Source organism: Cydia fagiglandana, chromosome 10 (genome assembly GCF_963556715.1).
Source record: "Cydia fagiglandana chromosome 10, ilCydFagi1.1, whole genome shotgun sequence".
Lineage (NCBI taxonomy): Eukaryota > Metazoa > Arthropoda > Insecta > Lepidoptera > Tortricidae > Cydia > Cydia fagiglandana.
The window spans coordinates 8,589,120-8,613,126 of NC_085941.1; the positions used below are offsets into that span (position 1 = coordinate 8,589,120).

Below are 24,007 nucleotides of genomic sequence, written 5' to 3' on the forward strand. Positions count from 1 at the left end.
ATGTATTTAATTTTAAGTATTTGTATATTATATATCGTTGTCTGAGTACCAACAACACAAGCTTTCTTGAGCTTACCGTGGGGCTTAGTCAATTTGTGTAAAAATGTCCTATAATATTTATTTATTATTATTATTTATATGTTATTTTGTATCTCCTTGGATATCACGGGCCTATGATCCCGGTTTTTTGATAGGCTTGCGTGGGGACACGGATCCAACACGTAGATGCCCCTTGGAGAGCTTTTATGTCATGTAGAACGCCTGCTGAAACCCGTTCACAGGCGCAACAATAAACACCCATGAACCGGTCTCAGCAGGCATTGGGACTATTGTAGAAAAAGAGAACAGTATACCGGTCTATGGATTGAAGTTTGGGTGGGCTATGAGACTGGGTTATTACAAAAAACGTACGGACACCTGCCATAACAATGTTTTCACAAGTTATCGAGGCAGGCGGTGACTTGCCGCTAACTAGATGGGCCCCTGAAACTGCCGTCGCGAAGACGACCAGGGGCAACATCGGTGTGAACGGCTCAGGGGTGTCGAGAGGTGTGCGCCGCTTTCTACCCAGTGGCTGTTACCAGCCACTGTGCCAACTCGCGTCTTATGCATCTTTCACTTCCACCCCCGGAGCATATAGCTCTAGCGACTCCTCTCTGGACGGCCAATGAAGGCAAGCCAGAGCTGAGAGTCCTGCGGTTCTCCTTGGGGTCCACTCCGACCGAGTAAGACACGCCGGAGACGGAGACCCTGACCGACTCTCGGGAGCACTCGGGTCCGTGGGGTCGTTACTCCCCAACAGCTCGCCACAAGCTGCCCTTATTTTGTTATTATTATGCTACTATAAATGTACTTGTATAGGTATACACGTTTATTGATTTTGTTTGCTAAAACTAAAATGGTTGAATTGAGAGCACCTTTTTGTTGGAAATGTGGGTTGGGCTATAGATATTTTAAGAGAAAAAGAAGATTTTATTTGTGGTTAAGTAATGAAAACGTTGATTTTTGAAACTTAAAACAGCCATCATCGAATTAAACCGTTGTGAGACATACTACCATTGAATAATTTACGGTTTAGACTCACTTGTTTTTAGTCACTCGCGCCGCTCGCGCGACATGTTTCGGAGAGCCTATGTCTCCTGTTAAGACACCCGTTTTATTAATCCATTAAAAAATATCCTTAACTTCGCATATAACGCTAAAAACATGATAAAATACGTGACTTGATGAATTTTTTATCCGCAATACCAATCCGGCTGGATCCGGCCGGATCCGCCGGATTGAGGCCAAAATCCGGCCGGATCCGGCCGGATTCAAAACCAGTCCGGATTGCAATCCCTACTTCGCATATAACGCTAAAAACATGATAAAATACGTGACTTGATGAATTTTTTATCTGCAATACCAATCCGGCCGGATCCGGCCGGATCCGCCGGATTGAGGCCAAAATCCGGCCGGATCCGGCCGGATTCAAAACCAGTCCGGATTGCAATCCCTAGTCAGAAAGCACTTGTCAATTACAACACAGTTTCAACTAGATTTCAACTAAAAAAATAGTAGACGAATACTAAACTCATATTCGTACTCTCCCAAGATTACGAAGAATATTATAGAGTTTAACGATAGGTTTAACGCATTCACTGCCCCTAGCCGGCGGGGCCGCAGTAGAACTCCGCAGAAGCAAGCGTGCAGTATTTATCAGGCTTGTTAATTGTTAATGTTAATTGTTGTTATTGAATTATCTAATGTAGCATGGTCAATACATATAATTTACTTCAAATTGTTACCGCTAAAAGTGCCAGATTTAGAACCACAAGCGAACTTCTGCGAAGTTCTTTCTAATGCTAAAAAAACGGACTATAGGGAGTAGGGACAAACTTGTATGACGGTAAACGCACAAATGTGCGTCGGGTCGGGGGTAGTGAATGTGTTAATAAGGTATCGTACATTTTGAATTTAGGAAACAACATAACCGTACACGTACAACTTAACTACATACAAAACGGCAGTTCCTATAATTATGCAACCCATTGTAAAAATCCAATATTGGTATTTATTATAATGCTAATGGCGCAGACTCCATTATAATTCTTCGAATTCATCCCGTCGGTACTTGTCATTTAGCTTATTCATCGGAAAATGTAAATTCAAATATTTTTCTGAGATCCGAAAAACTCGTAAATTGGCATGAATAAGAAAATACGTAAATTAGGAGTAGGTGCGTCCCTATTTATATAATATTGCCTACTCAGATCCAATCTTTAGAAACTTCAAACTACCTGTAGACTGCAGAACTTTAAAATCTATCCGAAAATCATGTACCTACCTACGTATACATAGTAGATATGAGCGCCGATTGGCATTTAGCCGGCGGCGGCGCGCCGGTCAAAATCGGTCGGCGGCGGCGGCGAATCGGCGGCGTGGCCTTGAAACACCTTTGATTAATGAAGAAATAATTAAAACCGAAATTTTACCAAAATAACATGTTTTTGCTGTAAGAAAGTTATAAAATAAGTGCATTATTCAACTTCAAGGATAATTTATTGCGTAAACGTACGAAAATAGTTTTATATAGTATAAACACTCGCATAAACGGTATCGTGCTGCATCAGAGCCGGTCTTAATCTTGGTGAGGCCCTGGCCGGAAGATCTTTGCGAGGCCCTTATCTTTTGTGCTAACTAAACAGTAGCGGATTGACTGTATCATCAGGAAAATGTCTTGTCGATATTCTAAAGAGCCGAAGTGAGGAAAATCAAGCTTTGTCCTTAACCAAAATCAACCCAACAAAACCGATTTATGTCTAAAGGTGAGGCTCGAGGCCGAGCTCCACCTAACACCGAAGACCTCATTCCGACGCCTTCCCATGTGAGCATGCGAGGCCAGAGACTGAGCTGCTGGTATTAAGCATACAGCTTAGAATCGAAAGCCAATTGTGAGCTTGGCTGACGGCCGAATGCCTGGAGCGCCGATTGCGGTGCGGTTCTGTGCAAGGCCGAAGACCAAGCTGCAAGAGAGCAGAGCTTAGAAGTGAACTAGTGGTCCAGTGTAAGCAAGTCCGAAGGCCGATAAAGACAGAGGCCTTAATGTTAAAAACTTGGAGATCCAAACATTTTAAATGCGAGGCCGAAAGTTGAGCTCCAAACAGAGCCGAAAACTTGGTGGTTCAGATAGCGGCATACATCCATGCGAGCGATGCGAGGCCAAAGATTCAAAGATTGAGCTTCGAGAGAGCAAAGTTTGAAATTTGAACAACGGCCAAGTTTAAATGAGAGCCTTTTCCGTTTCCGACGCCCTTCCTTTGGACGTGAAAACGCTTAATATCTGAAATTAACCCCTTTTTACACATTTTAAAAACATTCAGCCATGCTTGCAATGGTTAATTTCGCGGTGAATGACGGATTACCTAACCATCTGGCAAAATTTGTAATTTCGTTGTCCTAAGACTAGTAGCGCGGTTACCAGACAGAAAAGTTTGAATTTACCTTCGATATTTTTGAATTATATGGACCTAAACTACCTTTTGAATGTCTATAAGCTATTCAGAGTGGCGCCGTTAAAGATCTAAACTAGATAAAATCTGATTCTGAAAGTAGTAGTATCTAACAAGGTCACGCCGATGCCACGCCGATAGCGCAGCGTCGGCGGCGGCGGCGCGAATATTTTGTCGGCGGCGGCGGCGCGCCGGCGCGGCGCTCATATCTAATACATAGTATATGTACCTAATATAGCGGTATTTCGTCGAGGGAGCAGAAGTCAAATCCAGGGGGAAGCGAAATATTCTGAAATAAAATCTCAGCATAGCGAACGTTTATAATAACTTTCAACCCCAGGAGGAAGTATTATATCGTGTAATTTTTTTTAGTCAGGGGCTTGAAACTTCGTAGATCGTAACAGACAATGTCATGCGTTGTAAAATTATTCACAAATGAATATGAACCCTAACGCTAATAAATTGGACCAAGTTAAAAATAAAATGTGACGTTCCACGGCAAAAGGTACCTTATGGCGGCTGGCGCTTACGTCGCATAGCACCGCAATAATATTGGAGCGGCGTTAATAATAGCGCAAGCGCCAACCGCCATAAGGTACCTTTCTCGTGGGACGTTACAAATGAGTGTGGCGATGTCATGATTAATTTCAAATTTATATGAAAATATGACGATTATAATGGCACGGCCTCACTTAGTTCTATTCAAGTCGGTGCTTAGTTAGCTTAGACGTGGCTTAGACGAACTCAACTTACCTAATTGTTTATTTATTTTATTTTTTTTAAACTTTATTGCACATACAAAAAGTACAACAGGCGGACTTAATGCCGGTATAGGCATTCTCTACCAGTCAACCATAGGGCGAAACAGAAAAGCGTCCATGTGGGTGCAGTGAGAAATAAACAGAAAAAAAACGTAACTTTTGAGCGAAGTAAAATATCAACATTCTAAATACCTACTATATTTATACATATAATTATGTTATACCATAAGACTAAGAGTACACTAAATACATAGATAGATATATATATATATATATATATATATATATATATATATATATCTATCTATCTATGTATTTAGTGTACTCTTAGTCTTATGGTATATATATATATATATATATACACACAAGGATATATACAAATACATATAATTGCACATGCGTTAAGGGTTACCTACCTACTAATTCCTACTGTGCCTGCCTTAGCAGGTTATTTTTTTGTGATAGTTAATGACATATCTATATATACCTATATGCAATGTACAAAGTGTGTGTACTGTCTGTTAATGGGAAAATATGCGAATGGTTAGAAATGCTTTCGGGAAAGTAAGCTATCGAGAAAAAATGAAATGGTAAAAATTGTGAATGGCAAAAATATCAATCTGGAAAAAACGATTTTCGGAAGAGACAGTACCTACACACTCTGTACAAACACTGTTCGTTCCATACCTAGCTTTAAAAGTACCGATTTAAATGAGAAACTCCACTTGTATATTTTCCATATCGGTAAAGTTTAATGTTATGATCGTTCCGCGGCACTTCGGAATCGCTGCGCTATTATTTAAACTACTTCGACTGCAAACAGCCCATTCCTTTAAGCGGGCTGTGAATTCAGTGTTCTGTCGGGTTTACTGGGAATATTCCCACGACGGGTAGGTACATTTCCAAGTTTCATTTCCAAGAAATATCCTATGATTTTTAGGAAAATTCCGAAGGACCATAAAACTAGACATGACATTCAGGCTCACTGCTGATTCGATTGCAAAGTGTCATGGATATATAAATAATAATATATGTACATACAACGTTTTATTATTCGAAGAACGTTAGGTAGGTACAGTAAAAAAAATCGGCACATCACTCATCATTTTTTGGTTTCTCGTGAACTAAGCGGGCACATATTTTTGTATGAAACCAGTTAGATATGTTTTTTTAATTCAAAATAGGGACAGTCAGCTACATAGATAGTTGACCTCCTGCAAACCAACATTTATGAAGCTTCTATAAGTATTTGATATTAAAGTATAGAATCATCTTATAGCAGAATGCAAGCGCAGAGCTAAAATAACTTGTACCCTACCCGTGAGTATCAATAGCTATTGATATTGATCTCAGTGCTTTTAGTTTCAACCGTATACTCCATTACCCCAGTTGAGAGTTCAGCAACTTATAAAATAGGTGCCAAATTAAAAGAGCTAAAATGCTGTCGACTTTAGAATATTTAGCGTTATACATATGTATACATGAAAACCATGAAAGGTATTTACTTAAAAGTTTTCGTACTAATTTTGATTCTAACTATTTATTCTATAAGCAAACTGCTTAAACGTTGCGTTTGGTTGGCTAAGCTATGAAATGACATGCCAGAGGCTTCACTACCTTCTTACAAATGCCCCAATCACCGCATAAGTAATGTGTGCATCAATGTTTAAATTTCGTGACCAATTTATACTTTGAATATACTTTAGTAGAAAGACAAATATAAAATAAAACTAGACTGTGGTCTAAATCTCATGCTCATGAGTTAAGTAACATAATATACCTACCTGTACCTAAGAACGTTACACGAAGCAATAATATTCTAGGAACACTTAAGTAAATGTACCCAAACGGCAACCTAGCCATAACGCCCATAACCCGCGCTACCCACAGAATGTAAAGCAGACGCACACGGGAGCTCCACTTGATGGGATTATATGATTATGAGATGCTTTTTTCATGTTCCCATTCTATTCTTTTTAGTACGGTCCGTGTATTTTATTAAACATTTTTCGTGTATCCATCCCGAATAATGTAAGTGGGGTTTTCTTATAGTCTTTTGTTTTAGAACGCAGTAAAAACAAGCCATATTATATGCGGTTTACCTAGTTTACCCAAACATGCCTGTTATCATAGTATATATTTGGCTAAGAATAGTAAAGCTTACAAAACCCAGTTCAGTGACTAATGACGCCGTTGTGTTAATAAGTACATAAAATAAATGTAATATTAATACCTACAACTGTTTTCATTTTTGCCGCTCTTACCATAATCGGGTGAAAGGGTGAATATCATAAGTGATATTTATTATAGGCCAAATAGTACATTAGTGCCTCGCAACATTTTTCCAGGTAATAAAAAGATTACATCATCATCTTCATTCTCTTGCCCTTGTCCCATTCACTTGGTCGGCGCAGCATGTCTTTCTCTTCCACACCTTTCTGTCACCCGTCATCTCATCATTCACTTGCGCTCGTTTCATATCATCTCTCACACAGTCCATCCACCTTTTCCTCGGTTTTCCTCTCCTCGTACTTCCCTCCACATTCATTCGTAGAACCTTTCTCGTCACATGACTTTCATCCCTCCAATAAAAAGATTACATATATGTGCATAATAATATAATATGTAAGTAGACATATACAAAATGGGCTTTTAGTAGCTGTAGCAAAATAGAGCTGCTAAGGTTGTGGCCATTCTTGTAAAATTAACATTATTAGGATTTGAAATTGCACTAAAAACGTATCACATTCACCTGCTTATTGCTTAAGCGCTTCCAATTTCCTAGCTATCAAATTACGCTCCTCGAGCTTTACCAAATTGCAAACACCGCTTGACCTTTGCAACGAATTCCCTCTCCAAGTCTCCAGATTATTATCTACCTTATTTTCTTTATCTCCGTAGCTTTAGGCGACTTTTGTAAAAAAGCAACTCAAGTTAAAAAATATCTTGGGAAGCATCGTAATAAAAGGGCCAAATTAGACTAACACCTACCTTTGATATTGTCTTCATCCAAAGTTGATTGATCTTCTGCATTATTCATGGGTGAATTCTGGGATGTCCATTTTGGTTCGGGATCGGGAAAGGTGAGAAAAAATACACGGTCGAAGCCTTTATTTGGAAAGCGGTATTAAATAAAATAAGTCAATCGATTGACGTGTTCAATTCTGAAAACGTAGTGCTACTATATGATAGGTACTAGAGTGTTTACAAATAATTTTGCGGGTTATTCTTGTCTACAGAACCTTCATAGTAGATACCTACAGAGTGAGTAAGTAGATCAGCTAGAAAGTCTCACTAAATAAGTATCAATTCGAGATGTAGCAGTTTAAAGGATGACTCACGCTAGACCGGACCGAAGTCGGGCCGGAGCTTCCGGCGCTTCGTTTTCTATGGAAAGTACCACTTACCACATGAAAATGACATGTCGGACGCCTCGGCCCGGGCACGGCCCGGGTTAGCGTGAGTCATCCTTAAACCAGATAACAGACTCGGCCACTAGGTCAGTAATGTACGCAAGTTACAAGACTTAGTTTGTCTCTAAATTGCAACTTGTGACTATTCTCCTTTTAGTGTGTAGAGTCACACATTATGATCCATCTATTTCTTTGAGTGACTCTATTTCTTTCTCTTGAATTATTTTTAAAATGCGAGAGAAAGAGCCTTACCGGTTTACAGGAAGAACTGCAAGTAGATCAGCAACCTACCCGTTCCTCATTCGCTTGATCACACCCGTGTGACCCGGCCATGAAGACTCAAATGAGCAGAAAAGTTTTTAGGTATTTACCTCCTTGTGGGAAGAACTGTGAATAGATAAGTTTGAAGGTGTCCTCCTTGACCACGCCAGTGGGACACTCGGCCTTGAAGCCGCGGTACAGGCGCTTCAGCTCGGGCTCCGTGAAGCGTGTGACGCGCCGCAGGGCCGCTATGGAGTCCGGTCGATAGCGCGGGAGTTGCTCACCCAACTCCTCGAGCTCGGAGTCTGGAAAGAGAGAAAACGATATTAAGTTACACCAGGCGTGGCTCACTCTGAGATTTCGTCGCTTTGCAGCAAGTAGCTACAAGTACATCCGTTCCACACCAATTTTGGTGGCTAGCCATAAGCCGCGCGCGGCGCTGTCGCCACCTAGCGGCCATATCTGTCCTGATCGTAACAGACGCGTTTTGTTAGAGAGTCAGTCTTCTGTACCTAGTACTATTATTTATTCTGTGGTTACACTTACAGGTAATACACATGTCGGCTCTGAGAAAGTTCCTAACTTGCTAAAGTTGAAAATTAGTTCCCGGTAACGTTAGGAATTCAATCATTAGAAAAAAGTTGCGCAAAGTTATCTTTAAAGTTTTCAGTCTGATACATGCATCGAGTTAAGTATGTTATAATTATAATGTTTATGGTATAGGTATTAGGTATCTAACGCAATTAGCAATATTACTTTAAATTATTTTTTTATTTCTTGGATTCAAAGGTATGTTACAAAATCAGACTAAATTGAAAACGAGTAAAGACCGCGTTTCAGTGCCTAAAAATAGAGGCATAAAAAGCTATTGTAACGTGTAACTTACGTCAACGCTTTCAAGAGTTGTAAGGCCCATATCGTACGTAACCCAGTGCCAGATGATGCCCCATTAAAAAGGTTTAAGGGTCGTGAATACACTACAAGCCTTATTCTTTCACTTACAATGGATGTCCGACGTATGCTGGAGTTTCTTGTACCGAGCTCTCACGGAAATGAAAGGATTCTACTTACTCCTAAGAATTGTGTTAAATTGGAAAGCCGGACAATAAAACGTCTGTAGCTATAAAAGTTCTATTTTCGGTGATGAGACAGAATACCACCGATATATGCTAAGATCCCAAATATTTTCAAAAGTATACTCGTATCTTTAGTCGATGTTTTGAACATTCATAGTCTCTTAGAATGCGTTTAACATGCGTTTGCGTTTGATCTACTACTAAAAAAGTAATTAAAAACTAATGTAACCTTGCAATATTTTTGTGCAAGGGAAATATTTTTTTTTACTAGCCTATTTGAGTGTCCCACTGCTGGGCAAAGGCCTCTCCCCTTAATTTCCACGACTCCCGATTTGGTGCTTCCTCTGGCCAGTTGTTCAAGAAGCTGTCCAGGTCATCTCGCTATCTCCGTTTGGGCCTCCCGCGCGGCCACGTCCCTCTACCGGCATCCACTCAAATAGGCTAGTAAAAAAAAGGGGAATATATAATTTTTATTATTAAATGTTTTTCATTCAATCTCTCAAATCGCAAAGGTGTACTCATATTGAACCGTTCGAATCCGTGAAGAGCTTCGAGCCATGTCAGTGGTTTAGGATTATAAGAATATAAATCCTGCCGGTGTATTATGGATTTATCCACGTGATAAAATAACTGACACTTTTTATCATCGCGGGATAAAGAGTGACGGACATCGTTTTATCACGCCGTCACGTAGACAAGAACGACCATATCCGCATTGCAAACATAGTTATTGCAGAATATACGAGTATGTTACATTTTGCGGATTTTGCAAGATTTATAGCGAATGTTTCCTAGTGTATGTTTAAATTCAGTTTACTTGAGAAGTGTTGCACGTATCGACGTGAGAGAAATCCCGGCTTTCACGGCTAAACGGGGCTGAAGATGCTTTTATTTTGTCGAAGTGGATTTTGAAACGCCGACCCAGTTCGTACAGTGCTATCAGTCAAATGTCTAATAAAATGTACATAGATGGCGCAACAAACATTACGATTTTGGCTTTAAAAGAGTTTTTTTAATCTATTTGATATAGGCTTTTTTCGTAACTGAAATTATATAAAAATTCGACTCCCGGTATAACTTTTAAATGTAGACATCTCATATACTGTACAAAAAACGGGGAAAGCTGAATTATAGTCGAACTACATTTTAGATAAGTCTATCTATAGTGAACATTTCTACCTAGGCCTGAAAGTTTCACAGAGGCATTTGCATATCTTGTTAATTTAAGGTATTCAAAGAAAATCAGGAATAGATGTAGGCAAGACGGCAGCCGGGGGAATGGCAGCTGCGAACAAGAGAGTTTATTGTTTATTTAATGAATGCAGCTTCTGTCAAACTTCCAGATTCATCCCAACTTGGTGCACGGATTTACTAGGGTTGGCAGTTCGGAGAAATTCGCTGGGAGACCAGTACCGGGAAATTCGCAGGCCTTTGATTGCATGTACCTACATATACCTATGGACTCAGATTTGCTTTTGCCTTATTGAAGTTGCATATTATAAAACGGTTGTTAGATAAATCCTCTGATGATTAGCCAAAACATACATAGGTTTGTGTTGTATTACATGTGGCACTTAGTCAAACATAAAGTAGGCTACGTATGCTTGATTAGTTAGAAGCTATAGAAGCATTATAGATATATTTATATTTTAATTTTTTATCCAGTTTAATATAAGGAAGAAGGTTTATCCTTCTAAAATTCATTCGTTTATTAGAAAACTTGAACGTCCAAAAAGTTTTACTGATGTATAGATAGTTTCACCAGAGTTGAAGTCACGCACACAACAACATTGTCATGTAATGACAGCGGGATTTTGAAATAATTGGTCTTTTATTATACCGATAACAAGTTCTTAATAAAATTAATAGTTCATTCGTCGTGACAACCCTATGAGCCATCCGTTTACAGTAGTTTTGGTAAAGAAATAAGTTTGTTTGAAATTAACCTAGAGCGGCTAAGATTAAAGTCTAATTGGATTGAATTAATTTAGTTTTGTAGCTTGTTTCTCAAAAACATTTAATTAAGTTTTGTTATTTGTTTTGAGAATTGAATGCTGTTTAATGGAGAATGAAATCGATTGTTAAAATAGCATTTGTGTAACCAAAGAGAATAGATAGTATAGAGTGCTATTGCCAAAGTAAATTTTGTAGTCACGGTACATTTACTGCCATCTATCGACACACGATTAAAACTTAAAATAGAATGGAAAATGTATAAATTAATCAATAGTACATTACTACAGAGGCCGGGACGAAAGGGGTTGCCGGCCGATGACATATAGACGGCCGAGCGAAGCGAGGCCGGATAGGTCTGAGCGCGGGCAACCCCATTTCCCGCCGAGGTATGTATAGTGCTTTTCTCAAACATGCAATGAAATAAATAAAATAAAAAATCCACGAAACCCAAGTTTTATTTATAGAAAAAACTAAAAGTAAACTACACCCAAAATATAACCAACACATACCTATATCATTATCACGCGTATGTTTTACACGAGTCGTGTATTTTGACTACCCGTATATTTTCATGTATCTTTGATTTTTTCGCCTTGTATCCGTCTGACTGTCGTTTTCGTCACATAAGTTTACATAGTCTTTCATGTTGATATCATGTTTCACATACATCGTTGCTTTATGCATGGAGTAAATAAGTATAATTTCCACAGTGTTGACGAATTTGTAATTACATTAATTTAAAATATGCCACAAAACTGTTTCTAATAAACTGTAAGCCATTTTTCTTAGTTTTTCAAATAATAAAATTGCCATAAGCAACCATATACATACTTCGTCTTTGACTTGGCGCCAGAGGCAGCAAGTTATTTAAAATCAATTCTGCTTACGTTGCCAATTCCAACACCTACGATTACAATTAATATTAATTTAATTATTTCGTCGGAACTCATATTAAAGTCAAAAAATCAACAACGCACCATAAATCCAATAAAACAGAATTAATATTTTTCAACTTTACCTCCATAACAATTTAAAAAATATAACTACGCGTGTTTGAGTAGACCGTTTTACCGCTAACGTTTAGATGAAATATATTAAATGTTTTTATTTGTGTAGCTAAATTTATAATTTAAAATTATAAAATTATAGAATGTATTATTTATTAAGTTCATGTTGTTTTTATACAAATAAAACTGCAAATTATAGCAAACATTCTTTTTTGTTTTTTTTTTATAGGCGTAGTGGCAGAGTGTCATTACGAACCATAAAGCAAATACTGCCTCTAGTTTTTTTTAATGGATGAATGCCACGATGCTGTGTCACAAATATCTGTGAAATGAAAATTAAAAAAGAGGACTTTGCCGGCCTAGGCCTGCAAGATGTGTATGAAATTCCATTAACGACCTTTTGTCCTAGCCGCACCTGAAACGTCATACTTCGCAGCCTATTATAAGGAACATAACATCAATATTTCATTGCATGTTTGAGAAAAATATGTTTACGGATAAATGATTTTTAATTTTTATTGTTCCATACTGACCCATGTTCTTTCACGTGTCGTCAACGCCATCTAGCCGAGAATAGGCCAAAGGTGTGTGCGCCATCCATTCGAGAATGACTTTTTCTTGATTTCCGAGGCACGTGTTTTTTCTTAGAATTTATTTATCTTATACGGAGTTATATATATCTCTGGTGTAACTAAGGTTAATTTTCCATGTTAACACATAGTGATATAGCTGTGACTAATTATTTTAAAAATACATTTGAATACTTATTTATATGTATGTCTGGCCTCTTGTCAGTCAAATAAATTATACATCGCTTGAAACTGTCGAAAGACAATACGGTAAACATGCTACCTAACAACTATGGGAGCTACAAAATATACTTAAAATTAACTTAATTACGAGTAAAATGTCTTTAGTTTTACTACACTGAATGCGACTCAAACCCTAACAATAGATGACAAATAAATAGAAGATTAGATTCATATGAGGCTATAAATAATAATTAAGTCAAAACGATACTTATAGTTATCAGATGCAACCAATTCTTTTATGGGTAAAAATAACGTGTATAATTAACATTTATAGCATTGAGGACAGTATGTACACAATGCTCGTCGATCGCAGAGTCGACTGCTCATCTGAACCACGAATACTATGTATAAACTATAAATCTCTATACTATTGTTACAAATAGCTACCTGTGTGTAGTGTAGTGGGTGAGCGCACTTAATGGCTGGAGGATATGACATATTGACAGATTAGAGTGACAGAAAAAGATGTCCGCAATTCGCGAACTTCGGTTTTAGCGGCCCAAGCGTTGAATTTCTAAGCGATTGGAATGCTACTCCAGCACACGCTAACCGCAGAAGCTTAGGCAAAGCCTGTGTAATGTGTAATAATGGAATGTATTTAATTTCCCGTGTCACGTGTGAATTAACTATATGAGGTTTTGCAATATTGTTGCAACTTTATTTTCAAATGAATTTATATATTTAAATAAGGTGAATATGACCTTTTTATCTGCGGAGGTTTTAACCTTCCCTTCGCGTTTTATCTTCGTATTTAGGTGATAGAAAATATCAACCTTCTTAACAATTATATCTTTCACACCATTAACTTCTCTTTACCCTACCAATTGTAATTTGTTACATAGTGTAAGGGTTTTTCTAAACGCTCTATAAGTACATCTTCTATCTCTGTCGTGCTAATAGTGAAAAAGAACAGAGTGAAAAGGACAAAGAGTTGGACTCGAATACAGTTATGACTACGATTTTTCACGGACGCAGCGTGTTGCCGACATGAAATAGCATTGGAAGTTTCTTTCAGACGGTACTAATTAGCTTTCTTTTAAGACGGATCTTTGAGGAGAGGAACTTTTAATTAACGTATTAAGTAGGTATCTTGGTTGATTAATATGAAAGAAGTTATTATGTTGCGGCGGAGGTTTAATCTTTATAAGAAAAACGCTAAAAATATTGAGTAACGTTGGCACTATTTGGAAATTTGGGCAATGCTTCCCGTAACGCAGCGAACATGTAAACCAGGAGGGTTTATTATGTATGACATAATATCCTTTAGTACCTAATAATATTTCATAAACAAAATGGCCACGCTCGACCATGTCCTGAATGGAATTATCTCACCCCGCGACACATTAGCGGCTGTCACGCTCACGTGAGGCGGGGACAAATGGGAATACACCGTTTGACAGAATCTGACTACAAAATTGTGATGTTAAATAATGTGTTTTCTTTTTTTCTTTCTTCTTTAAGGAACTTACATACACATTGAGGCGTAACACTACTATTTCTCCATCTATGGTGTGTCTACTCGGTGTTTGTGTCCGTAATAAAGGACTATGCGTCAAATTGCCCCAAAACCAACAGAGTTGAGAGTTAGTTCATTAGATAGGTATTTTAGTCAAAATGTCGTCACTCTTATTACCTAGGCAGAGTCCACCGCCGGGCGAACCCGGCTAATCACTAAGTGTGCTCGCCCGGCGGTGCGCAAACATCTACCCTGCAGCAATACCAATATCTCCATTCTGCAATGGAATTCCGCTTGGTGCCCATAGAACGAAATGAAGTACAGAGAAATACCTTTCTAATGGCCTAACTCTCAACTCTGTTGGTTTTGGGTCAAGGCTCCATACAAACTTGCCCATGGTCCTTTCTATTTCTATAGTCGCGTCATTAAACATGGTACAAATCGACGGCAATCGGCGTGTCTTGCGACTAATTGGCGCTTGCCGAATTCATCAGAATTCCCGTTCCATTTCCCGCGCAATTACGGCTGATAAGGAGTAATTTATCGCGGTCCCGAAGCTACGGTACAGTTGGTATGAAAGTTAACTTGTGTTAAATGAGTCACAATAAACAGCCAGTTTAGATGTGTGTAGGTGAGTGGTCAAGAGTATAGAGTGGAATCGTACTATCCTTTTGGGCTATTTAGGGTTGTCAAAATTCAACAGATTATCTTATCTGTGGTCGTGCACGCAAAAGGAAGTCTAGTGGTGCCAACCCTAATAATTGCTCGGAGCAATGCTGAGCCGAGCGGGGCCGAGTTTGGCCGATCTCAGGAGTTTCGCACCCCTGCTTGTAATTAATGAATGGACACGAGGTTGTTTTTGTTGCTGTCGCTGCAGACTAGAGCACAGTAAACATATGATGTTTACGCCTAATGATCCAGCATAGACGCCGCAACGCAGGCTTCCATTATAACAATATTAACACGAGCGCTAATTACCCTCCACACAGCGTGTGGAGCCTGATTTAATAACAGAGCTAGGGCTTTATGTACACTGGTATTATAAATATGTACTATGCTTTGTGGATTATCTTAAATCCTACGTACCTATTTATTCTAGCATTTTGTTACCACATTTTATTAACATATTTTATCAACAGTTTCATCTATAAGTTGAAACAACTTGTTATAATATTGCAGGGACTGTACCCAGTACAAATTTATCTTTGGTCATATCCTCGGGGGTATAAATGGTTTCACTTGCTCGTATGCCTAAGGGTTGCCACCTGTGGCCATAGAGACAAAAATTAAGTCCGTTATAGTGTCGTGACGGTGCATGGTTGTGCGCAGTGTTTATGTTATTGTTATCATAGTTTTCAACACGTCACATCCGTTTCTCCCATTTTATTATAAAACTGAAGGTACATACCGGGTGTGGCCTGTAACACGAGCAAATAATTAAAACATAGATTGTACTCCTCAAACGGTTACACTTTTGTTCAACAACTTTTAAAAATTATGAAGTCCCTATTTTTCATACAAAATAAATATTATCTTCAATGGACGCCATCGCCACGCCATATCATTGTGATTGACGTTGCTTGTTACGCCTTTAAACATAACAAAATTCGCAATACATTGCGTCTTAGAATAAACTTTAAAGTGTATTAAAAATCAAACTACAAGTTATTTTTAAAAGTCGCTGAACAAATGTTGGTCAGTATGAGGACTACAGCCTACAGTTAAATTTTTTGCTCATATTACAGGCCACACCCGGTATATAAATATGAGTGAAATTTGCAGTAATTATCCTACAAGTATCTAATGTGACTCTAGTCGCAAATAAAATGGTGGGCAGTTCATAATAAAACGGATGTAATAAAAGCTTTAATAGATGAAAGCAATTGTAAATATGTCATTATTTTAAATTGACGTGAGACAAAACAAGGAGTTTAAGAAAACTTACTTGTTATATAGGTATCCGTTGCTGGTCTTTTGCGAAGTTTGCTTTATTTAAATGTCGAGTTAGATTTAACACCATAGGGTGGCAACCCTTTCCATAAGTGTAAAGCCCCCTCCAGACTATGCGCGTGAATCGCGGGCGAAGCCGCGCACGCGAGTGTGGAGTCGATTTCGCTGTCTGCGAAAATCGACGCCACACTCACGTTCGCGGCTTCGCGCCGCGATTCGCGCACGAGTGCGAGTGTGGAGGAGGCTTTAAAGTAAACGCAATTGGGACCACGTAACGAACCGCAAAGAAATATGAACGGTTTGTCGAATTCCCTTACAGTTTACAAGAGAAAATACGGCTTGAAAAATGAACTCCTATTTTGTGATACGAGACGAGTATCCATTCGCAAGAACAAATAATGTTTGGAGTTGAGTCGAGATAATTTATCGAAGAATCTGAAATAACTAATCTAATGTTTAACATTAACATTCAGTTCAAGGAATAAGAAATAAATACAATAACAAAACTTATAAAATAAAATATATAAAACTTACCCTATCTTAATAAGTCCCCTAAATCTGTTATATTCATAGCATATTTTACGAGTTTACTTAAGTATACGGTAAGTAGTAAGTAAGTACCTATATTCATCAACATAAAGAAAAGCATTTTTTCTGCGTTAAGATACGTAACCTTATCCATTTTATGTCGTTTTGGCGATAAAAATATAACGACAAAACGACTCATCAAAAGAAAGTACAAGATAAACAACAAACAGGGGAAGTAGGTGGTGTTTAACGACCGAACTTCTTGCTTACTATTCTTCACCGATCTCGTGGAAATATTTTTTTGTCTGCGTATCTTATCTGTAAATAAACCTTGAGAAGGTCAATCCGGCAAAATCCGTCGGCGGAAAATTCTGCGCTTTTTTTAAACAATAATACACGATTGTTTTTTTTATATTCATCGACAAAGCAGCACACAGCGATTGGTTTTAGTTTCTGCAGTCAAATGTATTGTGTTCTATTGAAAATTTTCTTCCATCCACAAAATATGGTGGATTCACATAATTGGAAGAGCTGATGTCCGCTGGACAAAAAGAGTTTTGGTGCCACGTACCTACAGGAAGACGCTCTAACTCTTCACAAAGTGGACCGGCGGATCTGCTCATGGTCGCATAGTAATGTAACCTTGGATAAGAGTTATCCACGACCGTACGCTGTGCAGAGGGGCTACCGCCAAAACCGAAATTCGCAAATTGCGGGGATCTTTCTCTTTTACTCCAATGAAGGCGTAATTAGAGTGACAGAGAAAAATGCCCGCAATTTGCGAACTTCGATTTTCGCGGTTATAGCCCAGATCCTTGGAAGAGGGATCCAGTAACCCGATAGTGTTTCTACTTGAAATAACAAAAATTGAATTTTTTTCATTAAAATAATTTGTTTTCTAATACACTAACGACTCACTAGGCGAACTAATATGTTCTCTACATTATCATGTAGAGAACATGTAGTTATCTTTCGCCTTAAAATACCAATTTTAGGTAAGAGCGTAATCCTCTCTGAGCGAGCGTCTACCTATCGTCGTTGTGAATATTTTAATGCGTATAAGCCACTTTAAAAAAGAAATTGCCTTCATATTTACTAAACCACTTCCACAGATCCCGTTTTTTGATACTGCCTAATCCCCAATCTTTATTATTTCTTAGTCGCATTGTCTATTACGGCCCCGACACTATCATTAGCAATGACATGAAATTTCATGACGCTCCAGCGTTTGGTCCATTCAGGTCATGACATTCCTAAATCTCCCCACACACTTATCAGTATTTCTATCAGTATTTTCATCATTACCTTTCACGGGGAATTTTAAGTTATTATTTTCCTAACCGTTCTTAGTTATGTTGTAGTGTACGTTTTGAAGAACACAAAACCAAGACATTATTCAATCATCGATTCAAATATTTCTAACCTGTCGTAATTATACTATGTACTGTGGTAACTCTATGCCCGATGAGCCAGAAAAATGCAGAAAAAGAAATAGTTAATTAAAAAGAATATTTATTTGTTTCAACCTTTTCGTGCGTGCGTGCGCCATGACTGTGTGAAAGATTGGTAGTTAAAAAATGTATCCAAATTTTTTTTTTAATTCTTACCACGAACCGGGAATCAAACTATTCTTAAAGTACAATCAGCATCATATAGTAGGTAGCATCCAAAGTACCTATTCAAATAGTTCGGTACGCCATACATACCTATTATATGGTGTATCGAACTATTTGAATACTTTGGATGCCACCTACTATACGACGCTGACTGTACCTACTGGATTCTTCTGTTATGTAAGAATGTATACGTATTTGGTTAAGAAAAAGGGTACCTGATATGTAGGGATTGCAATCCGGTCCGGCGGATCCGGTAATCCGGCCGGATCCGGCACATTTTTCAAGATACCGGATCCGGCAAAATTCACCGGATCCGGTCTCGGATCCGGTAAAGTGAATCAAAGCGCTAAAATATAAAATAACAGCTTAAAACACTGTTAAAATTTAAAAGTTCTCGCCAATATTCGAATTCTTCGCTCGCAAACAGCAACAGAACAACTTGTTTGTTAGTTGACGCCAGTCTTCTAGCCGACGAAATATGTGTAGTCGTAGCGTTGAGATTTCCGTGCACCGTAAGTACTGGATTGGTTTATATTCAATTTATTGTGTTGTTTCATTGTAATTTAATGTACATTGTTCTTTCGTTTTATTTTGTACAAACCATTATAGCCCACTTTAAGGCACAGGTTTTTGGGGTATCCGAAATACTAATACTTGTACATAATTATATTAATTATTAAAAAAGTGGTTAGGATTTTGCTGATTAAAACTAGTCGGGGTTTCTGCGGTTGACTTGACGTTTAGTAAAAACAATATCTGTGGAGGTTCGAAGTAAGGAGGTATAAAACGAGTCGGACTCGCGCACGAAGGGTTCCGTACCATAATGCAAAAAAAAAACAAAAAAAAGCAAAAAAAAAACGGTCACCCATCCAAGCACTGACCACTCCCGACGTTGCTTAACTTTGGTCAAAAATCACGTTTGTTGTATGGGAGCCCCATTTAAATTTTTATTTTATTCTGTTTTTAGTATTTGTTGTTATAGCGGCAACAGAAATACATCATCTGTGAAAATTTCAACTGTCTAGCTATCACGGTTCGTGAGATACAGCCTGGTGACAGACGGACGGACGGACGGACGGACAGCGAAGTCTTAGTAATAGGGTCCCGTTTTACCCTTTGGGTACGGAACCCTAAAAAGAGTCCGTCATAAAGCAAGTTCGAACGGGATAGTCTTATATGGAACATTCAACCATAAACACTAACTATTCATTCTCAATTTGTCATAAAACTTTTTAAGCTTTACAGGCCTGATTTAGTTAATATGTTTTATCCTTCTTACACATAATACATAATACATAAGTCAAAATGAGAGATAAAGACCAAAACGAGAAGATCAAAACTATTCATAGCTAATTTAGGCCAGTAACGCGTATAAAAATACATAATGCCATAAACCAGAGAGTTTACTTATAGGATAGATGCATACTTACAACATGTTATTATATAAGGCCATACAGAATATACAAAATAGAGATGTTGACCATATTTTAAAAAATATATTGAACTCCATGCACGAAATAAAACGCAAAAGGGAATATTACGCAAAAGTCGGCGTAGGGTCCACTAGCAAATTCAGAGGGTCTACTTCGAAATGCGAAAATCGAAATTTCGTTATCAGTCTCTAACACTCGAATACGCAAGAGTGATAAAGAGGCAGAAAATGAAATTTCGCGGTAAGCCCTTAGTATGTGCTAGAGGCGCCCCCTACGCAGAGTATTGCGTAATATTATTCTATTTCCCTGAATAGGGAATATTACTCGAAACTCTGCGTAGGAGGCGCCGCTACCACAATCCATCACGATCTGGGGTCTACCGCGAAACACGAAATTTCGTTATCTAACCTCTCTATCACTTTTCATCATCATCATCCTCACTTTTGCATATTCGAACGATAAAGAGGCAGATAACTAAATTTAGATTTTCGCGTTTCCCGGTAAAAATATAATTAAATTGTTGTAAACAACATAAAATAAAAGGTCTTTAATTTTTATTACATGTATGGAAACCTTTAGAAAGGGACAGAGATTTTCTTTGTGCATCGTATTCTGCATGATTTCCTTTTTTCTTAAGAGTCAAGTGAAAATAAACTTTAGAGCAATGATAATAGAGTAGGTATACTTCACTTATTGATTTAAATGCCAGTAATGACTCTTGTTAGTATAAAACCTTATTCTAAAGTACTTTAAATGACGGAATGAGGGATTAGAGTGATGCGCTCCACTCACTATCAGTATGTCATTATTTTGACATTTCTTCAAAAATATTAAAAATGTTTAATAACTTCATTATCGTCCATCATTCTTTCTGTCATTTCTGATTCCATCATTCTAACCAATTCACTGTCAGTATAATGTCATTTCTAGTATCATTACTTTGACATAACTCCAATACTGACGGAAATTATTAAAATAAACTTCATTACTTGCCGTCATTCCTTCATTACACTCCCTACACTATCACTAAAAACGTCATTCCGTCAAAGTAATGTCAGTATCCATGATAGTGTCGGGGCCGTATATGGGTTCACACGCTTCATTTTATTTTATAGTGATAGCGGTGGCTTAAATTCTAATCCCATTTCCCTTTATGACTGTTCTTAAGTGTCATTATATCTAAAGGCACGGCTTAATTTACAGTTAGCATAACTAACTATACGCATGAGCTATTGCATTGAGGTATTGCATATATTAAATGATCTACACACGCTGTTGCTGTCTGAACATTGAAGTTGTGTTTCGATCGTATTGGTTACTTCTGACCGGCTACCGCGAAAACCGAAATTCGTAAATTGCGGGGATTTTTCTCTGTCACTCTAATTACGCCTTCGTTAGAGTAAAAGAGAAAGATTCCCGCAATTTGCGAATTTCGGTTTTCGCGGTAGCCGCTTTGCTGCTGAATGCACCGTTCAAAACCTTTCGTTCAGGGGTAGCTCACTCTACATCCTACCCTACTAATTTACATACCTAACTAGCTAAGGCCTAATCTAAGGCAAATTAACCTGTATCTTTACTTTAAGCCAAATTTTTGTGGTAGCTAAAATAAAGCGTCCCTCAAATTCGGTGTACTCGACTGCGATCGCCAACCCGCCTGCCAAGCGTGGCGATTATGGCATTCACCCCCCAAAAAAGGGGGAGGCCTATGTTCAGCAGTGGACGTCTTATGGCTGAGATGATGATGATGATGATGAAAATAAAGTAATTACTAATTCTGTGGTAGAGAAAAATAAGCCACATTAAGTTGTTGTATTGCACTTACCTTAAATTAATGCACTGCGCTTAAATTTATTTTACATTCAAAATTAGTTATGACCCAATATAGGAAGCGTTAACAGGTTAACGTAACACCACAGAATAAGTAATAGTATTATCATACAGAACGGACACGCACCGCCCCGCCCCGACTCGGATTACCTCGCCCCGCGACTGAGTTCTGACGGACTCCTGACATACGCTCAGTTCGGCTAGCGACGCCGCGACGCGATGACGCAACGTTCAAAATGCCGGTGTATTGTGCGATGTACGGGCACCGACTTATTGTAGAAATGAATAATAGTTTTCAAAGAGACGAAATATGTATCAGTAAATAAGGCTATACTTTTGCGTAAAAATAATAATATCATATGAATTAAAACCCGTTCGTTGAATTTGTGAATGTTAAGCCAACATTTAATATTTAAAGTACCTAAGGTAGCTAGACCTTCTACATAGATGTTCCTCGTAAATGTTTTATTTTTAGTTTAACACTCTTTTCACAAAAAAGAACTTGTTGGTCGCGGGACATTCGCGTTTGATTTTTAATTTAATTTTAAGAATTTAAGAATTAATTATGTATTTTATATAAAATAATCAATAGGCATCAACAATAAGGTACATTTAATAATGGCGTGTTGAAAGTCAAAGTACGTGCAGGACTATAAACTGACAAAGCCAATTCAACAATTGGAGCGAAATAAAACATAAACCTATATTTTGTTTTTTACGTATTTCGGTCGAATTATGCAACGCAGCGGGCCGCTCGTCGAGTCCTTCGGCCGGCCTCGGCAAGCCTCGGCTTCGCCTTCCCCGCGCCGCGCGCCGCACGAGTCAGCCCTAAGCCACTTACTCACACAATGACGAGTGTACAGACGTGCCGTGCACACATATAAACGCAAATGATTTTCGATGTATGGCGTGTCCGCCCTGTGGTAACACATAATCCCGGACGTTTCATTAATTTTCGCGGTAACGATGACTTGACCCTTAATTTAAGCGATTCCAGGATCCCCTGTAACCCACTTGGTATTTTTAAATGATTTCAAGGGTATTTAATTTATTATTTAAAGGGTAGGGGTAGAAATTAACGTAGGAATTAACTGGACTGGCGGCGCCTGGCGGCATATTTAAACGCTTAACGTTGAAATTAAGCGTTTTGACGTTTTTTTATGTGAGTTAAAGTAGCCATTTTGTTTATTGGTGCCTTAAAACAGTAATTAAAATTCGGAGAAGGATATAAGACATATTTCGGGCATACATAAATAGCTCGGTTCGCTACCGCTTTTTACTCTATTTATGATGAACTATAGATCATATTTTCACTGATGTTCAGATACAGGCTGGTGTCAGCAGTTAAAAAGTAAAGCTTTTTAGAAATGGAATAAAATCAAAGTTTCGAGTCAAATAACAAAACTGTGTCTAGAGATGGGTAGTGAGTAAATACTCACGGGTAAATACCGAGTAAATACTCAGTATTTACTCAATATACCCGTATTTACTCGTTTATACCCAAATTGGTGGGTATAAACTATTTAGAGTGCTGAAAGGGGCATATAAATTTGAAATATAGGTGTATTTTGTAAGCCGCTACTGGATTGAGTACTCAAAATTGTAAGAAATGTATTTTTAAGAGGGGCACTCCATACATGTAACTAATTGTCACAAAAAAAAATCTCAAAAACCACCAACATGTTGCACATCATTAAATGGGTCTTTAAAAATAACTGGAATGTTTCTAAGAACATTTTTGGATAAGTTGAATATTTTTGGAAAAAAATCATTTCGAAAGGCCAAAATAATGTTTATCTCTCTATAACTTTAGAACCAAAGTTCAGAAAAAATATGAAAACATATTGGGAGATTAGCCGTATAATAGAGTACAAAAAACAATATTTTGAACATCCTCGGCTGAGCCATTTTTGAGTTTTCTTTAAAAAACCCTTAATAAAAGGTCGTAAGTGCCGCGTAAACACGCACTTTTGCGCGACATGCACTTATCTAGAACATCGGTAGAATTTAAGTTCTCATATTTTTAAAGTAAATACCTTCTTATTTAAAACAAAATTGTTAACAAAATTTGCCTCTCACTAATAATTACATTTTTTTCCTAAATTAAGCGTCCTCTATGCTTTTTATTTTATAGATATTGTTAATACACGTTAGCACTCTTCAATAAAAGACAATTTTGTTCTTAAATCTCACTTTTTGAATAATTTATAAGCAATCGTTTTTACCCACCTAAATGAGTAAATACGGGTATTTATCGGGTGCTTTGAGTAAATACCGAGTAAATACTCAGTATTTACTCACCCCTACCCATCTCTAACTGTGTCTATCGTTTCGGGCCGTATTTCAAAAGGTGGAAAAATACAGGCGCTTTTACGGCGGCTTTGTTTAGTTTCTCTTGGCTTAGCTCCTGTCGAATAATC

The 24,007-nt window shown here is 37.9% G+C and overlaps 1 protein-coding gene across 1 annotated transcript in view; it reads right to left on the reverse strand.

Annotated features, from left to right (window-relative positions):
* Nucleotides 1-24,007, reverse strand: part of LOC134668317 (Kv channel-interacting protein 1-like) — a 252,474-nt gene that overhangs the window by 19,951 nt on the left and 208,516 nt on the right. Inside the window, exon 3 of the mRNA XM_063525798.1 lies at nucleotides 8,037-8,231. Within this exon, the coding sequence (XP_063381868.1) occupies nucleotides 8,037-8,231 (195 nt within the window). The remainder of the gene's footprint in view (nucleotides 1-8,036; nucleotides 8,232-24,007) is intronic.